The sequence below is a fragment of the Bidens hawaiensis genome, unplaced genomic scaffold (assembly GCF_021521415.1).
Source record: "Bidens hawaiensis isolate Kalapana, Puna unplaced genomic scaffold, B.hawaiensis_p1.1 tig00005808_1, whole genome shotgun sequence".
Lineage (NCBI taxonomy): Eukaryota > Viridiplantae > Streptophyta > Magnoliopsida > Asterales > Asteraceae > Bidens > Bidens hawaiensis.
The window spans coordinates 1,154,125-1,170,354 of NW_027491383.1; the positions used below are offsets into that span (position 1 = coordinate 1,154,125).

The window sequence follows — 16,230 nt, forward strand, 5'->3', positions numbered from 1 at the left end:
TAAAAGCAGCAAATAAATAATTATAAAAGTATACGGCTCCTGCTGCTCCATCCCCACACTTGAATTTTTCATTAGACTTCAAGGGGATCTTCTCTCTCACTATATCTTCCTTCAAAACTTAAAAACAAATAAAAACTACAAAAAACTATGTTAGTGATTCAAGGAAAAATAAAATAGAAATAAAAATAGGAAAGAATGTACAAACTCTACACTTGAGTATTTACTCAAGATCCACGTGTGACAATTCAGTGCGACGGATCGAGAGGAGTTTCCTCCATCTCGATTGCTTCCTCCGGTCCTCCAAGATAGTGCTTTAAACGATGACCGTTCACTTTCTAAAATGTTCCATTATCCGGATTCTCCAACTCTACTACTCCATATGGGAAAACTTCTTTCACCAAATACGGTCCCGTCCACTTCGATCTTAACTTTCCTGCAAACAACTTCAAACAAGAGTTAAATAATAATACCTTATCGCCTTTCTTGAACTCCTTGCCGCCTTTCAACTGTCGATCGTGTAGAGCTTTCGTCTTTTCTTTGATGTTCAACGATCGAGAGTATGCTGAATCCCGAAGCTCTTTCAACTCATGAATCTGAAAGTACCTTTTCCTCGCGGCCTCGGTAAGATCGACATTCACCGTCTTCAATGCCCAATAAGCACGATGCTCCAACTAAACCGGAAGATGACAAGACTTACCGTAAACAAGCTGTAGTACCCAACAGAGTCTTTTACACGGTTCGAAATGCCCACAATACATCATCTAACTTCTCTGACCAATCTTTCTGACTAGCCCCAACCGTCTTCTCCAAAATCCTCTTTACCCCTCGATTTACATTCTCGACTTGACCATTCGTTTGAGGGTGATAGGCAATAGAGGTACGTTGAGTAACCCCATAACGAGCCAATGCTTTCTCCATGACGGTATTACAAAAATGGGTTCCCCGATCACTAATAATAGCTCTCGGAGTACCGAAACGAGTAAATAAATTCTTGAGAAACTTCACAACAACTTGTTCATCATTCGTGGCCAACGCTTGGGCTTCCACCCACTTCGACACATAATCAATTGCCACCAAAATATACTTATTACCATTCGACGTGGGAACGGTCCCATGAAGTCGATGCCCCAAACATCAAAGATTTCAAGAACTTGTATGGGGGTTTTGAGGCATCTCATTCTTGGATAAAATATTACCTGTTCTTTGGCACGCATCACAAAGCTTCACAAACTCCTCAGCATCTTTAACAACCGTCAGCCAATAGAACCCGCTATCAAACACCTTCTGTGCGGTAGCATGCGCAACATGATGACCTCCAGTCAACCCTTCATGAACATGCTTAAGAATATCCCAACCTTCCTCTTTCGTCACACATCTTCTCAAAATCCGATCACCTCCAATCTTAAACAAACACGGGTCATCCCACACATACCTATTAACATCCCGGAAGAACTTCCTTTTTTGTTGCGTAGTCATGCCCTCCAACACAATATTCTTCACCAAATAATTAGTAAAATCAGTGAACCATGGCAAACCTTGCTTCTCGGCCGCAACAAAATCGATCGACTCGTGAGGGAATGTATCTCCAATCTCCTCCTCACGCAACTCTTCTCTTCTCGGGTCCTCTAAACGGGATAGATGATCGGCCGCTAGATTCTCCGCACCCCTCTTATCTTTGATCTCGATGTCGAATTCAGAAAGTAAAAGAATCCACCATATATGACGAGGCTTCGCGTCTTTCTTCTGAAAGAGGAAACGCAAAGCTGCATGATCGGTAAACACGGTGGTCTTGGAAAGCACGAGATACGAGCAGAACTTGTCAAATGCAAACACGGCGGCTAAAAGTTCCTTCTCGGTGGTGGTGTAGTTCTCTTGAGCATCGTTCAACGTCTTACTAGCATAATAGATGGGGTGGAAATGTTTATCTCGCCTTTGCCCCAAAACCGCTCCAACCGCATAGTCGCTAGCATCACACATGAGCTCAAATAGCAAGCTCCAATCGGGAGAACAAAGAATGGGAGCACTTACGAGCTTCTCTTTCAAATACGTGAACACCTTCACACACTCATCATAAAAAACAAACGGTACATCTTTCTCGAGGAGTTGGGTCATCGGGCGGGTAATTTTTGAAAAGTCTTTGATAAATCGCCGATAAAATCCCGCATGACCCAAGAAACTCCTAATCGCCTTCACATTCTTCGGTGGAGGAAGTCTACTTATAGTACCAATCTTTGCCCGGTCCACCTCAATACTATCTCTCGAGATCTTATGTCCCAACATGATCCCTTCTGTCACCACAAAATGCAATTCTCCCAGTTTAACATCAACTTCGTTTCAATACACCTCTTCAGCATCTTCTCAAGATTAGCCAAACATTGATCGAAAGAATTACCGTAAACCAAAAAATCGTCCATAAATATCTCCATGGACGTCTCTATCATATCTTGAAAGATGGACACCATACAGCGCTGAAAGGTGGCCAGAGCGTTACATAGTCCAAACGGCATGCGACGGTACGCAAACGTGCCATAGGGACATGTAAAAGTCGTCTTTTCTTGGTCTTCCGCTGCAATAGGGATTTGGAAAAAACCTGAAAAATCGTTAAGAAAACAATATAACTGCTGACTTGCCAAACGCTCCAACATCTGATCAATAAACGGCAACGGAAAGCGGTCCTTCCGGGTGGCATCATTCAATCGCCGATAATCAATACATACTCTCCAACCGGTAACCGTACGCGAAGGGATAAGGTCATTATTCTCATTCATCACAACGGTCATACCTCCCTTCTTTGGAACAACTTGAGTCGGGCTTACCCATGAAGAATCAGAAATATTTAGTATGAGGATAGTAAGGCTAACAGGTAATAACAGTGGCCAGTTGTGATTAGCTGATCACGTTACTCTCCATGTCCTTTACACTTCCCTTTGTGAGTCCACTTGTGCTAGGTTCTACTTATAACAATTAGACAATCGTACATTTCACATCGGCACAAAAAGCGGGGCTAATACCTTGAATATTGGAAAGTCTCCATGCAATCGCCCCTTATGTAGCTTCAACACGTCTATCAACTTTGACTTTTCTTCTTTCGTCAACTTGGAAGACACAATAACGGGCAAGTTCGAGCCCTCATCAAGAAACGCATACTCCAAGTGTGACGGGAGTACTTTCAATTCCAACGGAGCGGGCTTCTCCATAGAACCCACCTCATTTTCACAACTAATCTCATTAACCTCTATCATCTCGGGCAAACCCGAAATCTCAACCAACTCATCACAAACCGAATCGTTCTCACACGACTCATCTTCACCTAAATCATCACAATCACCCAACCCATTACTTCCCACGAGATCCGCACAACAAATATAATCGAAACAGCTATCAATACCTGTAATAAACGAGTTAATAAAATAAATCGAGTTGCATGGACCACTGAAATCATCTTGATCACTCGGATGCTTCATCGACCTCGCGACATCATAAGTAACATTCTCATCACCAACCTGAAGCGTGATCTTCCCATCATATACATCGATAAGCGCTTTCGTGGTACGTAAGAACGGACGACCAAGAATGATTGAGACTTTTTCATCGGCCTCCATGTCAAGCACCACAAAATTAACCGGGAACACATAATTATCTACCTTCACTAGCAAATTCTCAATAATACCTCGCGGATACTTAACCGAATGATCGGCCAACGATAAAGACATGCGAGTCGGTATAAGCTCGCCTAACTCCAACTTCTCGTACAAAGAATACGGCATCAAATTTATACTCGCACCCAAATCTGCCAATGCATGGCTCATCGCATCACTACCAAACAGAAACGGAATCGTAAACACTCCCAGATCCGGCAACGACGCCAAAAACTTGATGTCCTTGATGTAGTTTAACAATAATTAACTACATTAAATAAAAATAAAAACTAAGTAATACTCTAGACTCTCTAAAACTCGACTAAACTACTAACCGTCAAGTGAACCGATCGACTCTAGTAAAGCTAAGTAAGTCCGGATATCGAACCCACGAGACTCTCTAAATTACGTTTATCAGCTAATTAGACTTGACTATAAAACACGACTTATTAATTATATTTTTTTGGGGGTTTTTATTTAAAATACTAATTTAAGACTATTATTAAAAACTAATTAAGAAAACAAGTAATTTAAACAAAAGCAAAAGTTTGTTAATTAAAATAAGATGATAATAAGAAAACTACCTAGGCTAGAATCCCCTAGATTTTAGTAATGAATTAACCCGGGAAAGTATTTAGTTATGGACTGGGATCGTAAAATAGACACTTAAAAGAAAACCCGAGCAGGACCCCTGACCCTTTTCAGGAGACACCTTATGGGTTTCTAACAAGTTTTAACGCACACCAGTATTAAAAATCAAGTTCCCTTACGGTCACTTAATTATTTATGATCTAGTTCCTTTATATGAAATCCTACCTTACAGCGCGGAAATCAAAGGCAATTCATAATATTTAATTGATTCAATAGACAATAATAAATAATCAACCCTAGATGGACTCCTTACGAAGAACTAAATCTAGAAAGATTAAATAATAAAGACCTGTCAATAACCTAGCACTTTACAGATTTTAGGTTAGCAGCACACTTAGGTTTATTCGACAATATTATTCCTATGACATTATCATGAAATCAATCATAAAACAATCAAGAACACAAAGTAATTGATCTAATAGCACCCTATCATATGACAAACAATAATCAAGGAAAGCTATGGAATAAACTCATCAAACAATCCTAAGTATTCATATGCATCAATTAATTATAAATAAATCTTTTACTAAACCATAAAAACCATAACGATAAACAATCCCAAAGTCAAATCAAAACATCAAAGTAGGTTCATCATAAGCCTAAGTTGTTCATGCAATTTAGCCTAGCATCTCAAGTTTAAACAAAACAAACAATGAAGAATTCATGGCGGTAAATAAACGAAAACGAAAGAAACAAAAGATAAAACCCGTGTTCTTTGCTTCAACTAATACGTGCACCACCGGATGATTCTTCAACTCCAAAGCTGCCAAAAACTCGTCTCGTAAGCCTCAGAACTCCCCAAAATCGGCTGGAACTTCAGGATATCATTAAGGTTGAGTTTAGGGGGCTTTATATAGGCAAAATACCCTAAATCCGTATAACATTCTGGAACTTGAGCCCATAGCGTCCCCACCGCGCGGACTCCGGCATATGGAGGGAGGGGCAGCCTAGCCGGTCCGGTTCGTTTCCTGATGCTCCGGTTCTCCAGTTCAGCTCCTTTTCGCTCATTTTTCGCCCTCTTTTCACCATAATTAAATTATTCAAATGTGTTAGTAGTATACAAATTCTAACAAAAACCGAACATAAACTAATAAAATAATAAATAAAATGTACACGGGATTAATGTATATTAAACGTTATACTAAGGAGCATTAGTTTTACTATCACCCACCTCGGTTTGACGAACCGATCTATTTCGAGTCTGTATCGGAAGATGGTCCAAAGTTTGATGAAGATGGAATTGATTTCGTTGAAGATGAGTATTATGGGGAGGAGGAGTATCGTTCCGGTAACGATTTTATCTATGAATCACCTCCCATATATGACGAGTATGAGGATAATGAAGAATCTACGGTGGTTCTAGGTAGTCTGACGGCAACCAGGGAATCTCAAATTTTGTCCATGGTAATCCCGGAGAACATGAGAGTTGAAAAGGTAGGTGACGTGAATTATGATCCTATCATAATGGAAAATCAAAATCAAATTGAAGATAATTGCATTTCCATAGATAAGGATGTTATTCCCAAAAATACTGATTGTGAGGAAAATAGTAAGTTTGTTGGTGTGAATCATGATATGCATGTGAAAGTTATTGTAGTCTATGTGTGGATGCCTTCTAGACCCACCGCCAACGAAATTTCTTTAATAAGATGTTCTTTGGGTCTATCCAAAAAGTCGACAGAGACTTTAGGTTACTTAAAAACTCTTCACCAATATTTGGAGTTAAACTATTCGAGGTGGTCAAATCGATTGTGAATAAAAGATGGTCTAGTGCTCCATTCGACCCGGATGGTATATGTTCAGAGTCGTATGAGGCATTTTGCGAAGTTGAATTATTTGAGCATGTCATGAAGATAATAAATAAAAATCGGGTTGACGTTTCTTTCAATCTGGGTGGCTTTGAAGCAAAACTCGAGGACGAGTATTTTTCGAAGACGGGGAGTATGATGCAGGATTATCTCGGATATCTTTTATTTTTATATTTATTTGAATTTTCTATGTTATCTTATTTGGTTTCCTAGTTTAACTATAATTCTCACCTATAAGCTGAGATCAAGGTTTATTGTTTATTTAGTTTTTGATTAAGTTTAATTAAAAGAACATTGTTCTTGGAACCTATGGTTCAATTTATCGGTCTTTGATTATCTAAAGTGCCATGAGCCATTTGAATGCTTCCGTTCCGGCATCATTTGGTATCAGAGCATTTTAGAACCAAAAGCTTTGATATCAAATGATGCCGGAACGGAAGCATTCAAATGGCTCATGACACTTTAGTTAATCAAAGACCGATAAATTGAACCATAGGTTCCAAGAACAATGTTCTTTTAATTAAACTTAATCAAAAACTAATAAAACTAAACAATGATAACTCTATTTATACTAAATATGTAAAAGATAAACATGGAAACTAGATAAACATAAAAATAAAAGATATTAAAAATCCAAATTCAAATAAGGAGATATCTTGCATCATAAATGATGCCGGAACGGAAGCATGTAAATGGCTCATGACACATTAGTTAATCAAAGACTGATAAATTGAAACATAGGTTCCAAGAACAATGTTGTTTTAATTATACCTAATCAAAAACTAATAAAACTAAACAATGATAACCCTATTTATACTAAATATGAAAAAGATAAACATGGAAACTAGATAAACATAAAAATAAAAGATATTAAAAATCCGAATTCAAATAAGGAGATATCTTGCATCATTCTCCTCGTCTTCGAAAAAAACTCGTCCTCGAGTTTTGCCTCCCGACCAAAGCCACCTGGATCAAACGAAACATCAACCCGCTCCTTAGTTATTATCACCATTACCCGACTACACTGTTCAACTTTGTGGGTTATTTCACTCGGCTCTTGACTTGAACCACCCGGGTCAAAGGGAGCACTGATATATCTTGGTGCAACAACATCTGTTAACAATTGTGACCCACTAGTAAGCATCACCGAACTAATATTTGTAGAAGCCATTGTAGGCCCATCACCCATTTTCAAATTCACACTTTTTGTTAGTGGCACTTGATCTAACAAGCCATAACTCTTGGGCCCACTCGGTGAAATATCTAATGGGCTTTGTTGGGCAGTAGCCTTCTCAATAAGGAATTCACTTAGGTTTCTATGCAATATAACCGTCTCGCACCTATCAGTATCATGCTGAATATTTATTTTATTTTTAAATTCCCCATTCATATGTCCCTTAAGCCAACCACCATTTTTAAATCCCGAAAATCCAGGATTAATAAGCCAACTCACAGGATGTTTATGTATGAACGATGGACCGCCAATAAATGTCGTCGGACTTACCATTCCCTACCATAGAGATTACCACCGACGGAGTTTGAGACCCGATGCCAGTCGTTGTGCCATCTAGGGCCACCGTATAAACACCACTCTCAGCCAGCGACGCACCACCATTAATGAGCTTTTGCACAAACGAATATTCTTCTTCACAGAAATTACTTCTATCATCATCGAATCTAGGCTCATCTTCTGAAAAACACTCATGACAAGATTCAACTTCATAGATCAGTTCGTAAAACAGGGGTGAGTGACTACCAAACGGATGTTGCTCTCCGTTGTCACCTTCGTCCCAGACGACGGTGCTCGACTCGGTTTCCGCCTCGCACATCTCTCGTTGTAACTCGAGATTGCGGACTCGTTTTCGTAGCCGGTGGATCTCTTAAAGATCGCGGACTCCTTGTCGGAGTCGTTTGATTTTCTTAAGATCCGTGAGTCGGAACATACTCCACCACTGCCTCGGTCGGCAACTCTACAAGTAGGACGTCGGTCTTCTCCACGGGCACGTGAATAGAAAATACTTTTGTCGTTGCCTCCATCGGTGACTCTACGATCAAACAAGTATTCACCTCCACGTCGAGCCATTTGAGAACCCAAAGCTCTGATACCAACTGATGCAGTGTCGAAAGCGATCAATGGCTCGAGAGACTCGTGATTAATCAAAAGACGATAAATTGAACCGAAGTTCCAAGAACAATGTTCTTTTAATTAAACTTAATCAAAAACTAAATGAACAGTAAACTTTGATCTCAACTTATAGGTGACAATCATAGTTAAACTAGGAAACCAAATAAGATAGCATAGAAAATTCAAATAAATATGAAAATAAAAGATATCCGAGATAATCGTGCATCAATACTCTTATCGAGGACGATAAATCTTTTTGGCTATTGTAACGCTCGTAAATTTCTGTTAAAATCCTTAAACCTTGTAAAGTTTGTATTTTAACCGAGACCCGTTCTGACGTCTTTAGGGGCCTCCTGGTCGTTCTCCTAAGTTAAATTTCCTAACTTTACATCCAAGTATTACATTCCGTCAAGCTGGAGGGCCTAGATGTAACATTTGTATTAACATAATAAGTTAACCCTAACCCCCACCCTAAGTTGCGATCGGCAGCAGCTATACAGGGGTCCTTCTCGATTTTCGTGCAAGTTCTGGCCATTCTCCAGCCTCCCGAGACTAATTCCAGGTCAGTTCCAGCCTAATACAACTCCTTTTCACCCTTAAACCCTTTGTTGAACACGTTAGGGTTGAGTTTTGATTGTAACAGTTTCTGACAGATTCATATATATTTATTGTAGGGTCTGTAACGCGATGATAATCCATTGTTTTTGATCGATTCTTGTTTCCATGATGTTATAATTTGAGTCTAGTTTCCAGAAAGGTATAATATGTAATTTTTGGACGAGATTTGAATGTTTTTTATGATTTTATAAAATCGAGTGTCAAAGCTGATGCGGGATGTCGGATTCTGGTCTGTGTTCCCGATATCATAACTCTTTTTCAACAAGTCCAAATTAGTTGGTTCCACTTCTGGAACTTAATGTTTTGAGTTAAGAATCAGACCCAATTGGAACCGTTTAATTTGGTTCGGTAATGAATTTTATAAAAATAAAACCATTTTGTTGCGCACTAAAATAGCTGCACGTACCTTGCTGTGTTGGAGGAAGTTTTACGATTTTTGTGTCCACTAGAAAAATATAATAAAAATATTTTTATAAACCTAAGACATTTATTAAAGTCATTTAAAGATTTAATAATTTATTTCAAAGGTTATCCTATGTAATTAAATGCATCTTCGCATGCTAAAATCTGCACGTTTTACTTGTTATTGATCGATAAGTTCGTTTTAGGCTTAACCGGTGGATGTTCAATTGTGATTGTGTCGGGGCTGTTTGAAGTGAATTTTTGCTCCGTTGTCTTCCTAGGTACGTCATATGTGTTATACTTTAGTATCGTGAGCTATGAAGCCCGCTTTGATTGATCAATTGTCGATAAATTGAAAACTAGGATTTCAATTGTGATTGTGTCGGGGCTGTTTGAAGTGAATTTTTGCTCCGTTGTCTTCCTAGGTACGTCATATGTGTTATACTTTAGTATCGTGAGCTATGAAGCCCGCTTTGATTGATCAATTGTCGATAAATTGAAAACTAGGATTTCGGTTGTCTAGTTTGTTGATTGTGGTGTCTAGTGCGTTGTTTGAGGGAATTAACAACCAATTCGGATTGTGTAGCTTCAGTATGAATTAAGGGCTGTGAAAAACTATTTTCTTAAGTTAATGGGGCTTAATTGGTTGTCGGTTTCTCAAACGGGTCGTTACAACGCAAATTCACGTTTAATTGGTAGTTTATGCGTTGTACAAGCAATTTGCCAACCCATTCAACTCGTGTAGTGTCGTGTGGACTTGGCTGCTGTAATTATACTTAATATGGTCCACACGGGGCTGATTTGGTTGCCAAGTGCATAAACAACTCGTTAACGCGTGTATTCGACACAATTAACAACTTTCGGGGGTATTTTGGGAATCCTTTGCCCCCGGAATTATTTAAGGGTAGTTTGGATAAATGAATGGATTTGGGGGCTGATGTAAATGGTATTGGTATAGTTGAGGCTTTAGGTCCACCAAATCAAGTCAGAACTTCTTGTAGGATAAACGAGTCGGTACGTTTAGTTAGTAATCTTTGTGTGCAATCCAACAGGCTTGTAAACTGTGGATTGGCTTTGAAGTTCTCAAAATCTTTGGTGTTTGTATGGCTCGTTTCAGGTGAGTTCATGATGCCCCTTTTTAATCTTTTTACGTTTTGGGCTAGCATACACACTGTATTACAATTTTACCCGATTTTACTTGTTACAACTATTTGGATGGTATTACATAGCCTCTTTCGTATATGTGGATTTATGAAAATATGTGTAATTTATATTTTATGCTTTAGGATATTTGAGACTCGTTTATGGTCTTATATCCTTTAAGGTTACATACGTCGTTGATGGTCTAGACTCGAGGAAGTTAACAGGCTTGGTAGAAATTGAATACGAGTGGACCTATTTACTTAGTTCACGTTGGGATAATATATATGTATGTATGTATGTATGTATGTATGTATGTATGTATGTATGTATGTATGTATGTATGTATGTATGAGTATGTGTTACCTTATAGCCTACGGTTGTGTGTGACATTTAGTTCCTCGTGACTAAGAATGATGTGAGTAGGCTTATTGATGTGTGTGTGCATGGTGATCATGGCCGGGTCAAATATATTACTCTGGTTTTCAAATCCCGTGGTGGAGAGGCCCGTGTGGCGTGATCATCATTTTGGCGGGTCAAATATATTACTAGGGTTTTAAAATCCCGTGGTGAAGAGGCCCGTTGTATGTTGAGTCGTGATCGGGTCAAATATATTACTCGGGTTGTACCTGTGGTGGAGAGGCCCGTATCACGTGCTTGGATGTGTAAGCTATGACCGAGTCAAATATATTACTCGGGTTTGACCCGTGGTGGAGAGGCTCGTGTCACATGCTTAGGTCTTACCACGTCCGGGTCAAATATATTACTCGAGTCTTGACTCGTGGTGGAGAGGCCCGTGTACGTGTGTTCGACGATGAATGTATTATTTGGTGAATTATATTAATTATTTTATTATTATCCTCTCTATTGTTTAGAACTATAATTTTTGAAATAAAGTATTAAATATTGTTTATGAAAACCTGAACTCACTCAGCTCTAGCTGACTTTGTGTGTATGTTAGTTTGAGTTTCAGGTTAAGGATTGGAGGTTATCGCTTGGACGTGCTGGAGACTACTCGGAAGGTTGAAGGCATTTTTGGTCAAGGATTTTAAATAAAATGGATATTTATTTACATTCGATTTTGGACACTTGTACCTGTGTTTGGGACTTTTAACCCTTAAACTTTTTCCGCTGTTATTTACTCTGAACTGGTTTTAAATACAATGAATTGTTTGGTTTTTAAATTTTTGTGAAATTGTGGATGTGATTACCAACTGTAGGATTCCCGAGATTCGGGGTCTTACAAGTTGGTATCAGAGCCATGGTTCGAGGGATTCGAGCATTCTCGAATGCTTGGACTCGAACTGTAAAAGAAAGGACTAGAAATGCCAACCGCGAGTAGCTGCACGCCAAGAGGTAAATCTTATATTTGTTTATTTGTTTATTTATAAGCATCAGAGTTCCATTATGTGTATAATTGCTTACATGTTAGATGGTATGGGCTACACTGCTTGGTCGGGGGCTACACTCGCTAATTCGGATAACCTTGTCCATTGCAGTTATCCATTGGAGAGTAGCGATTGCATCCCCTGTACCAGAAAACTTTGGCGGGTCACAACCCTTAAACAACCTATTGCTGCACCCACCTCGGCCTTTCCTACCATCTTTGGCCTTCACAGACGCACCTTCACTTGATCCCTCTTTCTCAGCCTCTTTATCCTTTTTACTACCCTCTCCAATCTCCTCAACAGTTCCCGCACGACTCCCAATTGGCTTTTCCTGTTGGAGATGCTGTAGTGCAGCAGCTACTGCTTGAGTAATAGCAGCTTGAATCGCCGGGTCAAGTCGATTTCCTTCGTCTCGCACAGTCACACTTCTGTCTTCATCAGACTCGTTAATTGGTTGCTCGGGGGCTACTTGGGTAACACGTGGTCTACCACGTCGACTCGTGCGACTCCCTTGTCCAGCAGTCTTCTTAGTACCAGCCATTTGTATTCTATAGGAAACACAAACGTCGTCACTACAGGAAATATTTAGTATGAGGATAGTAAGGCTAACAGGCAATAACAGTGGCCAGTTGTGATTAGCTGATCACGTTACTCTCCATGTCCTTTACACTTCCCTTTGTGAGTCCACTTGTGATAGGTTCTACTTATAACAATTAGACAATCGTACATTTCACATCGGCACATATAACAAGCATTTCTATATCTAGTTATTATGTTAGCTTTCTTACTCATTCTTTACTATTCACAGGATCAACTTACACAAGGTGATCGCTTTTCTAAGCTTGCTTGGGAGACACATGGCATTCTTGGACTAGCATCTTCTTTCTTTTCTTCCTTAAGTCCCATTCTCTGTTCGAGTCTAAGCATGTAGGATGCTTATTCCTCTCGAATTTATGCTCTGATACCAACTTGTAAGGCCCCGTTCCCGGTAACCCTACTTTGGTGTTGGATTTACTCATAAACACAGTTCTAAAATCAGAGTTAATTTAAACTTTCGCGGAATAATTTAAAACTTCAAACATCACATTACAAACATTCATTTTCGTCTTAACATACAAGTTGTCTTTTCATAACATAACATAAAATAGTCATGACACTTCTTCATAGATGCCAGTTCCTTTAGCTCGTGCGATGTGTCCCTCCTCAAGCAAGCTGCCTCAACCTATCTGTCTGCGTGCATACTAAAAGTCAGCTACGCTGCGTTCTAGAAAAATCAATTAGCATACAATATATTCACATCCTTACTCATACATATCCGAAGATGCGTATTCATACCTTACTTACATGCATACGTACTTACATACTTTCTTTTATACAACCCTATGGTATACCATAAACTATTCTATAATAAACATCACAGATATTGTAAGGTCTGGTCCCTATCATCACAGATATTATAAGGGTCTGGTCCCTATCATCACAGATATTATAAGGGTCTGGTCCCTAACATCACAGATATTATAAGGGTCTGGTCCCTACTGCCTAGAATAACCATACATTTATCATACGTGCATATTTTACCTGTCTTATGTATATAATAATATATATATATACATGCTCATTCATACTCTCATTATATAGTAATAACATCCAATACATAGTCATACATGTATCATACACTTATCAATTAAGTAAATTTATTAACTATCACATAGGAGTATGCACACAGCCCCGAAAACATTTCAAAGAGAAATGGGGCTAGAACTCACCTGGAGTCAATTTCTCTCGCCGTTAATGGTAATTCCCTTCTTTAGTTGTGCACGGCTAACTGTACAATACATTACGCGTGTCAATTATCTATTACCACAACTTCCTACATCTAAATTTATGAAACCCTCAACTAACGAGGGTCCGGGGGCAGCGCCCCTGGTAGCGGGGTCTAGGGGTGGCAGCCCCTAGCAGGGTCCAAAGAGCAGAGCCCCTGACTGGGGTTGAGCTGCCAGGTCAGCTAGGAAAAATTTTATTTTCGTTAACAGTCCTTTAACAAAAACGCATCAGAAAATGGATCGGGTCACAACTTAAACAATTTCGCATGGGAGGTTTCGTTTCGCTTCGCATGGGAGCGTTTCGCTTCACATGGGAGCGTTTCGCTTCGCATGGCTGAGCGAAGTAAAATGCCTGTTTCGCTTCTCAAGGCTGAGCGAAGCGAAATGCCTTCCTTTCTTCGTTTTTACCATTTTAAAGCCATTTTACTTCGTGGCTCTTCCTCAGGACCTGATTTTTACTCTTTCCCAACTTTCGACACATTCTGACCCCATGCACCTGATCCTGAACCCATCTCTCAAAGTCTAAACACCACCTTTTTATCATAAAGTGCACCCAAGAGGTTATAACTTACCAAGTTTATATTTTTCTTACATTTTACAACCCGATTTATCATTATATCTGTTTGCATGACGATTCTAACCATAAAACTTAACCATTTAAACCGAAACCCGCCTTTTGCTTCGGGTTCGAGTTCAGATCTGGACAATACGTAGATCTGGACGTGATTCTTGTTGCTTGACGATGTTAAACACGAGATTCCACCCTTCCTTGGCTTGGATTTTGAATCCGAGTGCTAGAGAGAGAGTATGTGTGTGTTTCTTGAGTGTGTGTGTGTTTGGATGAGAAAAGGAAAAGAGAAGGAAGAAGTGGTTGGGTTTATATAGAAGGGGGGGGGGGTTTCATGGGTCCCACCACCCATTCCCAATTCCTACTCCAAATATTATCCAAATACTTAACACACGACTAACTTAACGACACACAGTTAATAACAAACTTTCTATTATGTATTATTTAACAAAAGTTGGATGTTACAATTCGATTTTGGACACTTGTACCCGTGTTTGGGACTTTTAACCCTTAAACTTTTTCCGCTGTTATTTACTCTGAACTGGTTTTAAATACAAAGAATTGTTTGGTTTTTAAATTTTTGTGAAATTGTGGATGTGATTACCAACTGTAGGATTCCCAGGATTCGGGTCTTACAGCTATAATCGGTAATTATATATATGACTGAATATTTGTGTCTTCTCTGCAACATCTTTATGCACCTAAAAGTGAGCACAACGTCACCTTGTCATATCTTACTTTGTAGCGACATCAAACGATGTTGTATCCTTATGTGCAAATTCTTGAACTATACATCTATATATGATATTGTTACCGTAATTGGGCTTTGCTTTTTCAACATGGTATTTATGTATCTCAATTTTGGTAGGCTTCATAGTCAGGTCATGAAAGATATGGCATTTGGTGTTTCGAGTGATATGCATGATATTCGTAAGGAAGCTTGCTAGAAGTTATTTGACATCATACAAGAAAAAAAGTACGCCTGTTTCATAAATAGTGGCTATATTATAGTACATATTAGCTTCTATAAGAAAGATTTAAGAGTTTTTATGATATCATGATTTACGGTTGGCTACAGTAGTCAAGATGATGAAGGCAGTGACCCTACATATTCCAACCGACATTAAATCAAGGTTCCTTTTTTTTTTTTCTCTTATTGTGTTAATTTGTATTTTATGTAATTTTTTGTTGTGTGCTTTTAGGTTTGCAAGAGAACGGGTCATCAAGCTGAATTTCAAGATAAATTGATTGCCCTATGAAGCCATGTTTCCTCTATAAAATGCCCGGTATGTTATTTTCTGTTGATTTATTTCCGGTGCCGGTTACACGTTGATTGTTGGGTTAGCCTATCCGGTGCCACGTAAACATAAGTTGTTATTTTGACTTATGTATTTGTCCAATTGAATTGCTTGGTCGTGCTTACGCAATGCTCGGCTATATAAGTAAATCAGTAGTAAACTCTAATATCGATTTAGAATTATATAATATAATTTGTAACAGTGGTGCCGCGAAGCCTCTCATTGGGTTATTTGGTGGCACCATATTAGTTAAGGCATTTTGTTTTTTTTTTCCCGTTTTTACTTTCGGTACTGTAACGAAAACCAACCGATCGAATATCAATTTTTTTTGTAGTTCTGGTATCGTAATGAACGTGATGGAAGCCGACCGAATTCACATAGACTCACCGCGCTTTGTTTTAGCTATGGTACCATGACGAATATAATGAAACCAACCAAATGCCAATTGTATTTGTTTTTTTTTTGTTTTAGTTCCGGTACAATAACGACGAGAAGGAAACCGACCGAATTTGCGTAAACTCACAGCCTCAACGTCCAGGTTCGACAACGCTCAGGTCTAATCAACGCTTGAGTTTTACCGACAACGGCAACCCATTGGCCCCCTCCATTTTTATATACGTTTTGGTTTTATTTTTTGTTATAGTTCTGGTATCATAACGCATGTAACCGAAACCAATCAAATTCGCGTCAAATTAATACCTCAACGCTTTGGACCGACAACGCTTGTGTTTTATCACCGCGCGGGTTTTACCAATCTGCCCGGCGCAA

General features: G+C 39.1%; 1 protein-coding gene across 1 annotated transcript; it reads right to left on the minus strand.

Annotated features, from left to right (window-relative positions):
- Window positions 1-335: 335 nt before the first annotated feature.
- LOC143630760 (uncharacterized) lies at window positions 336-918 on the minus strand. The gene is made up of 2 exons (XM_077099682.1): window positions 757-918; window positions 336-671 (listed from the first exon to the last, which is right to left on the minus strand). The coding sequence occupies exons 1-2, from the start codon at window positions 916-918 to the stop codon at window positions 336-338; spliced, it is 498 nt and encodes a 165-aa protein (XP_076955797.1).
- Window positions 919-16,230: the final 15,312 nt, after the last annotated feature.

Coding starts and splice junctions, on each gene's coding strand:
- LOC143630760 (XM_077099682.1), bottom strand. CDS start 918: ATGGAGAAAGCATTGGCTCGTTATGGGGTTACTCAACGTACCTCTATT. Junction 672..756: donor GGTCAGAGAAGTTAGATGAT/GTATTGTGGGCA, acceptor CTTCCGGTTTAG/TTGGAGCATCGTGCTTATTG.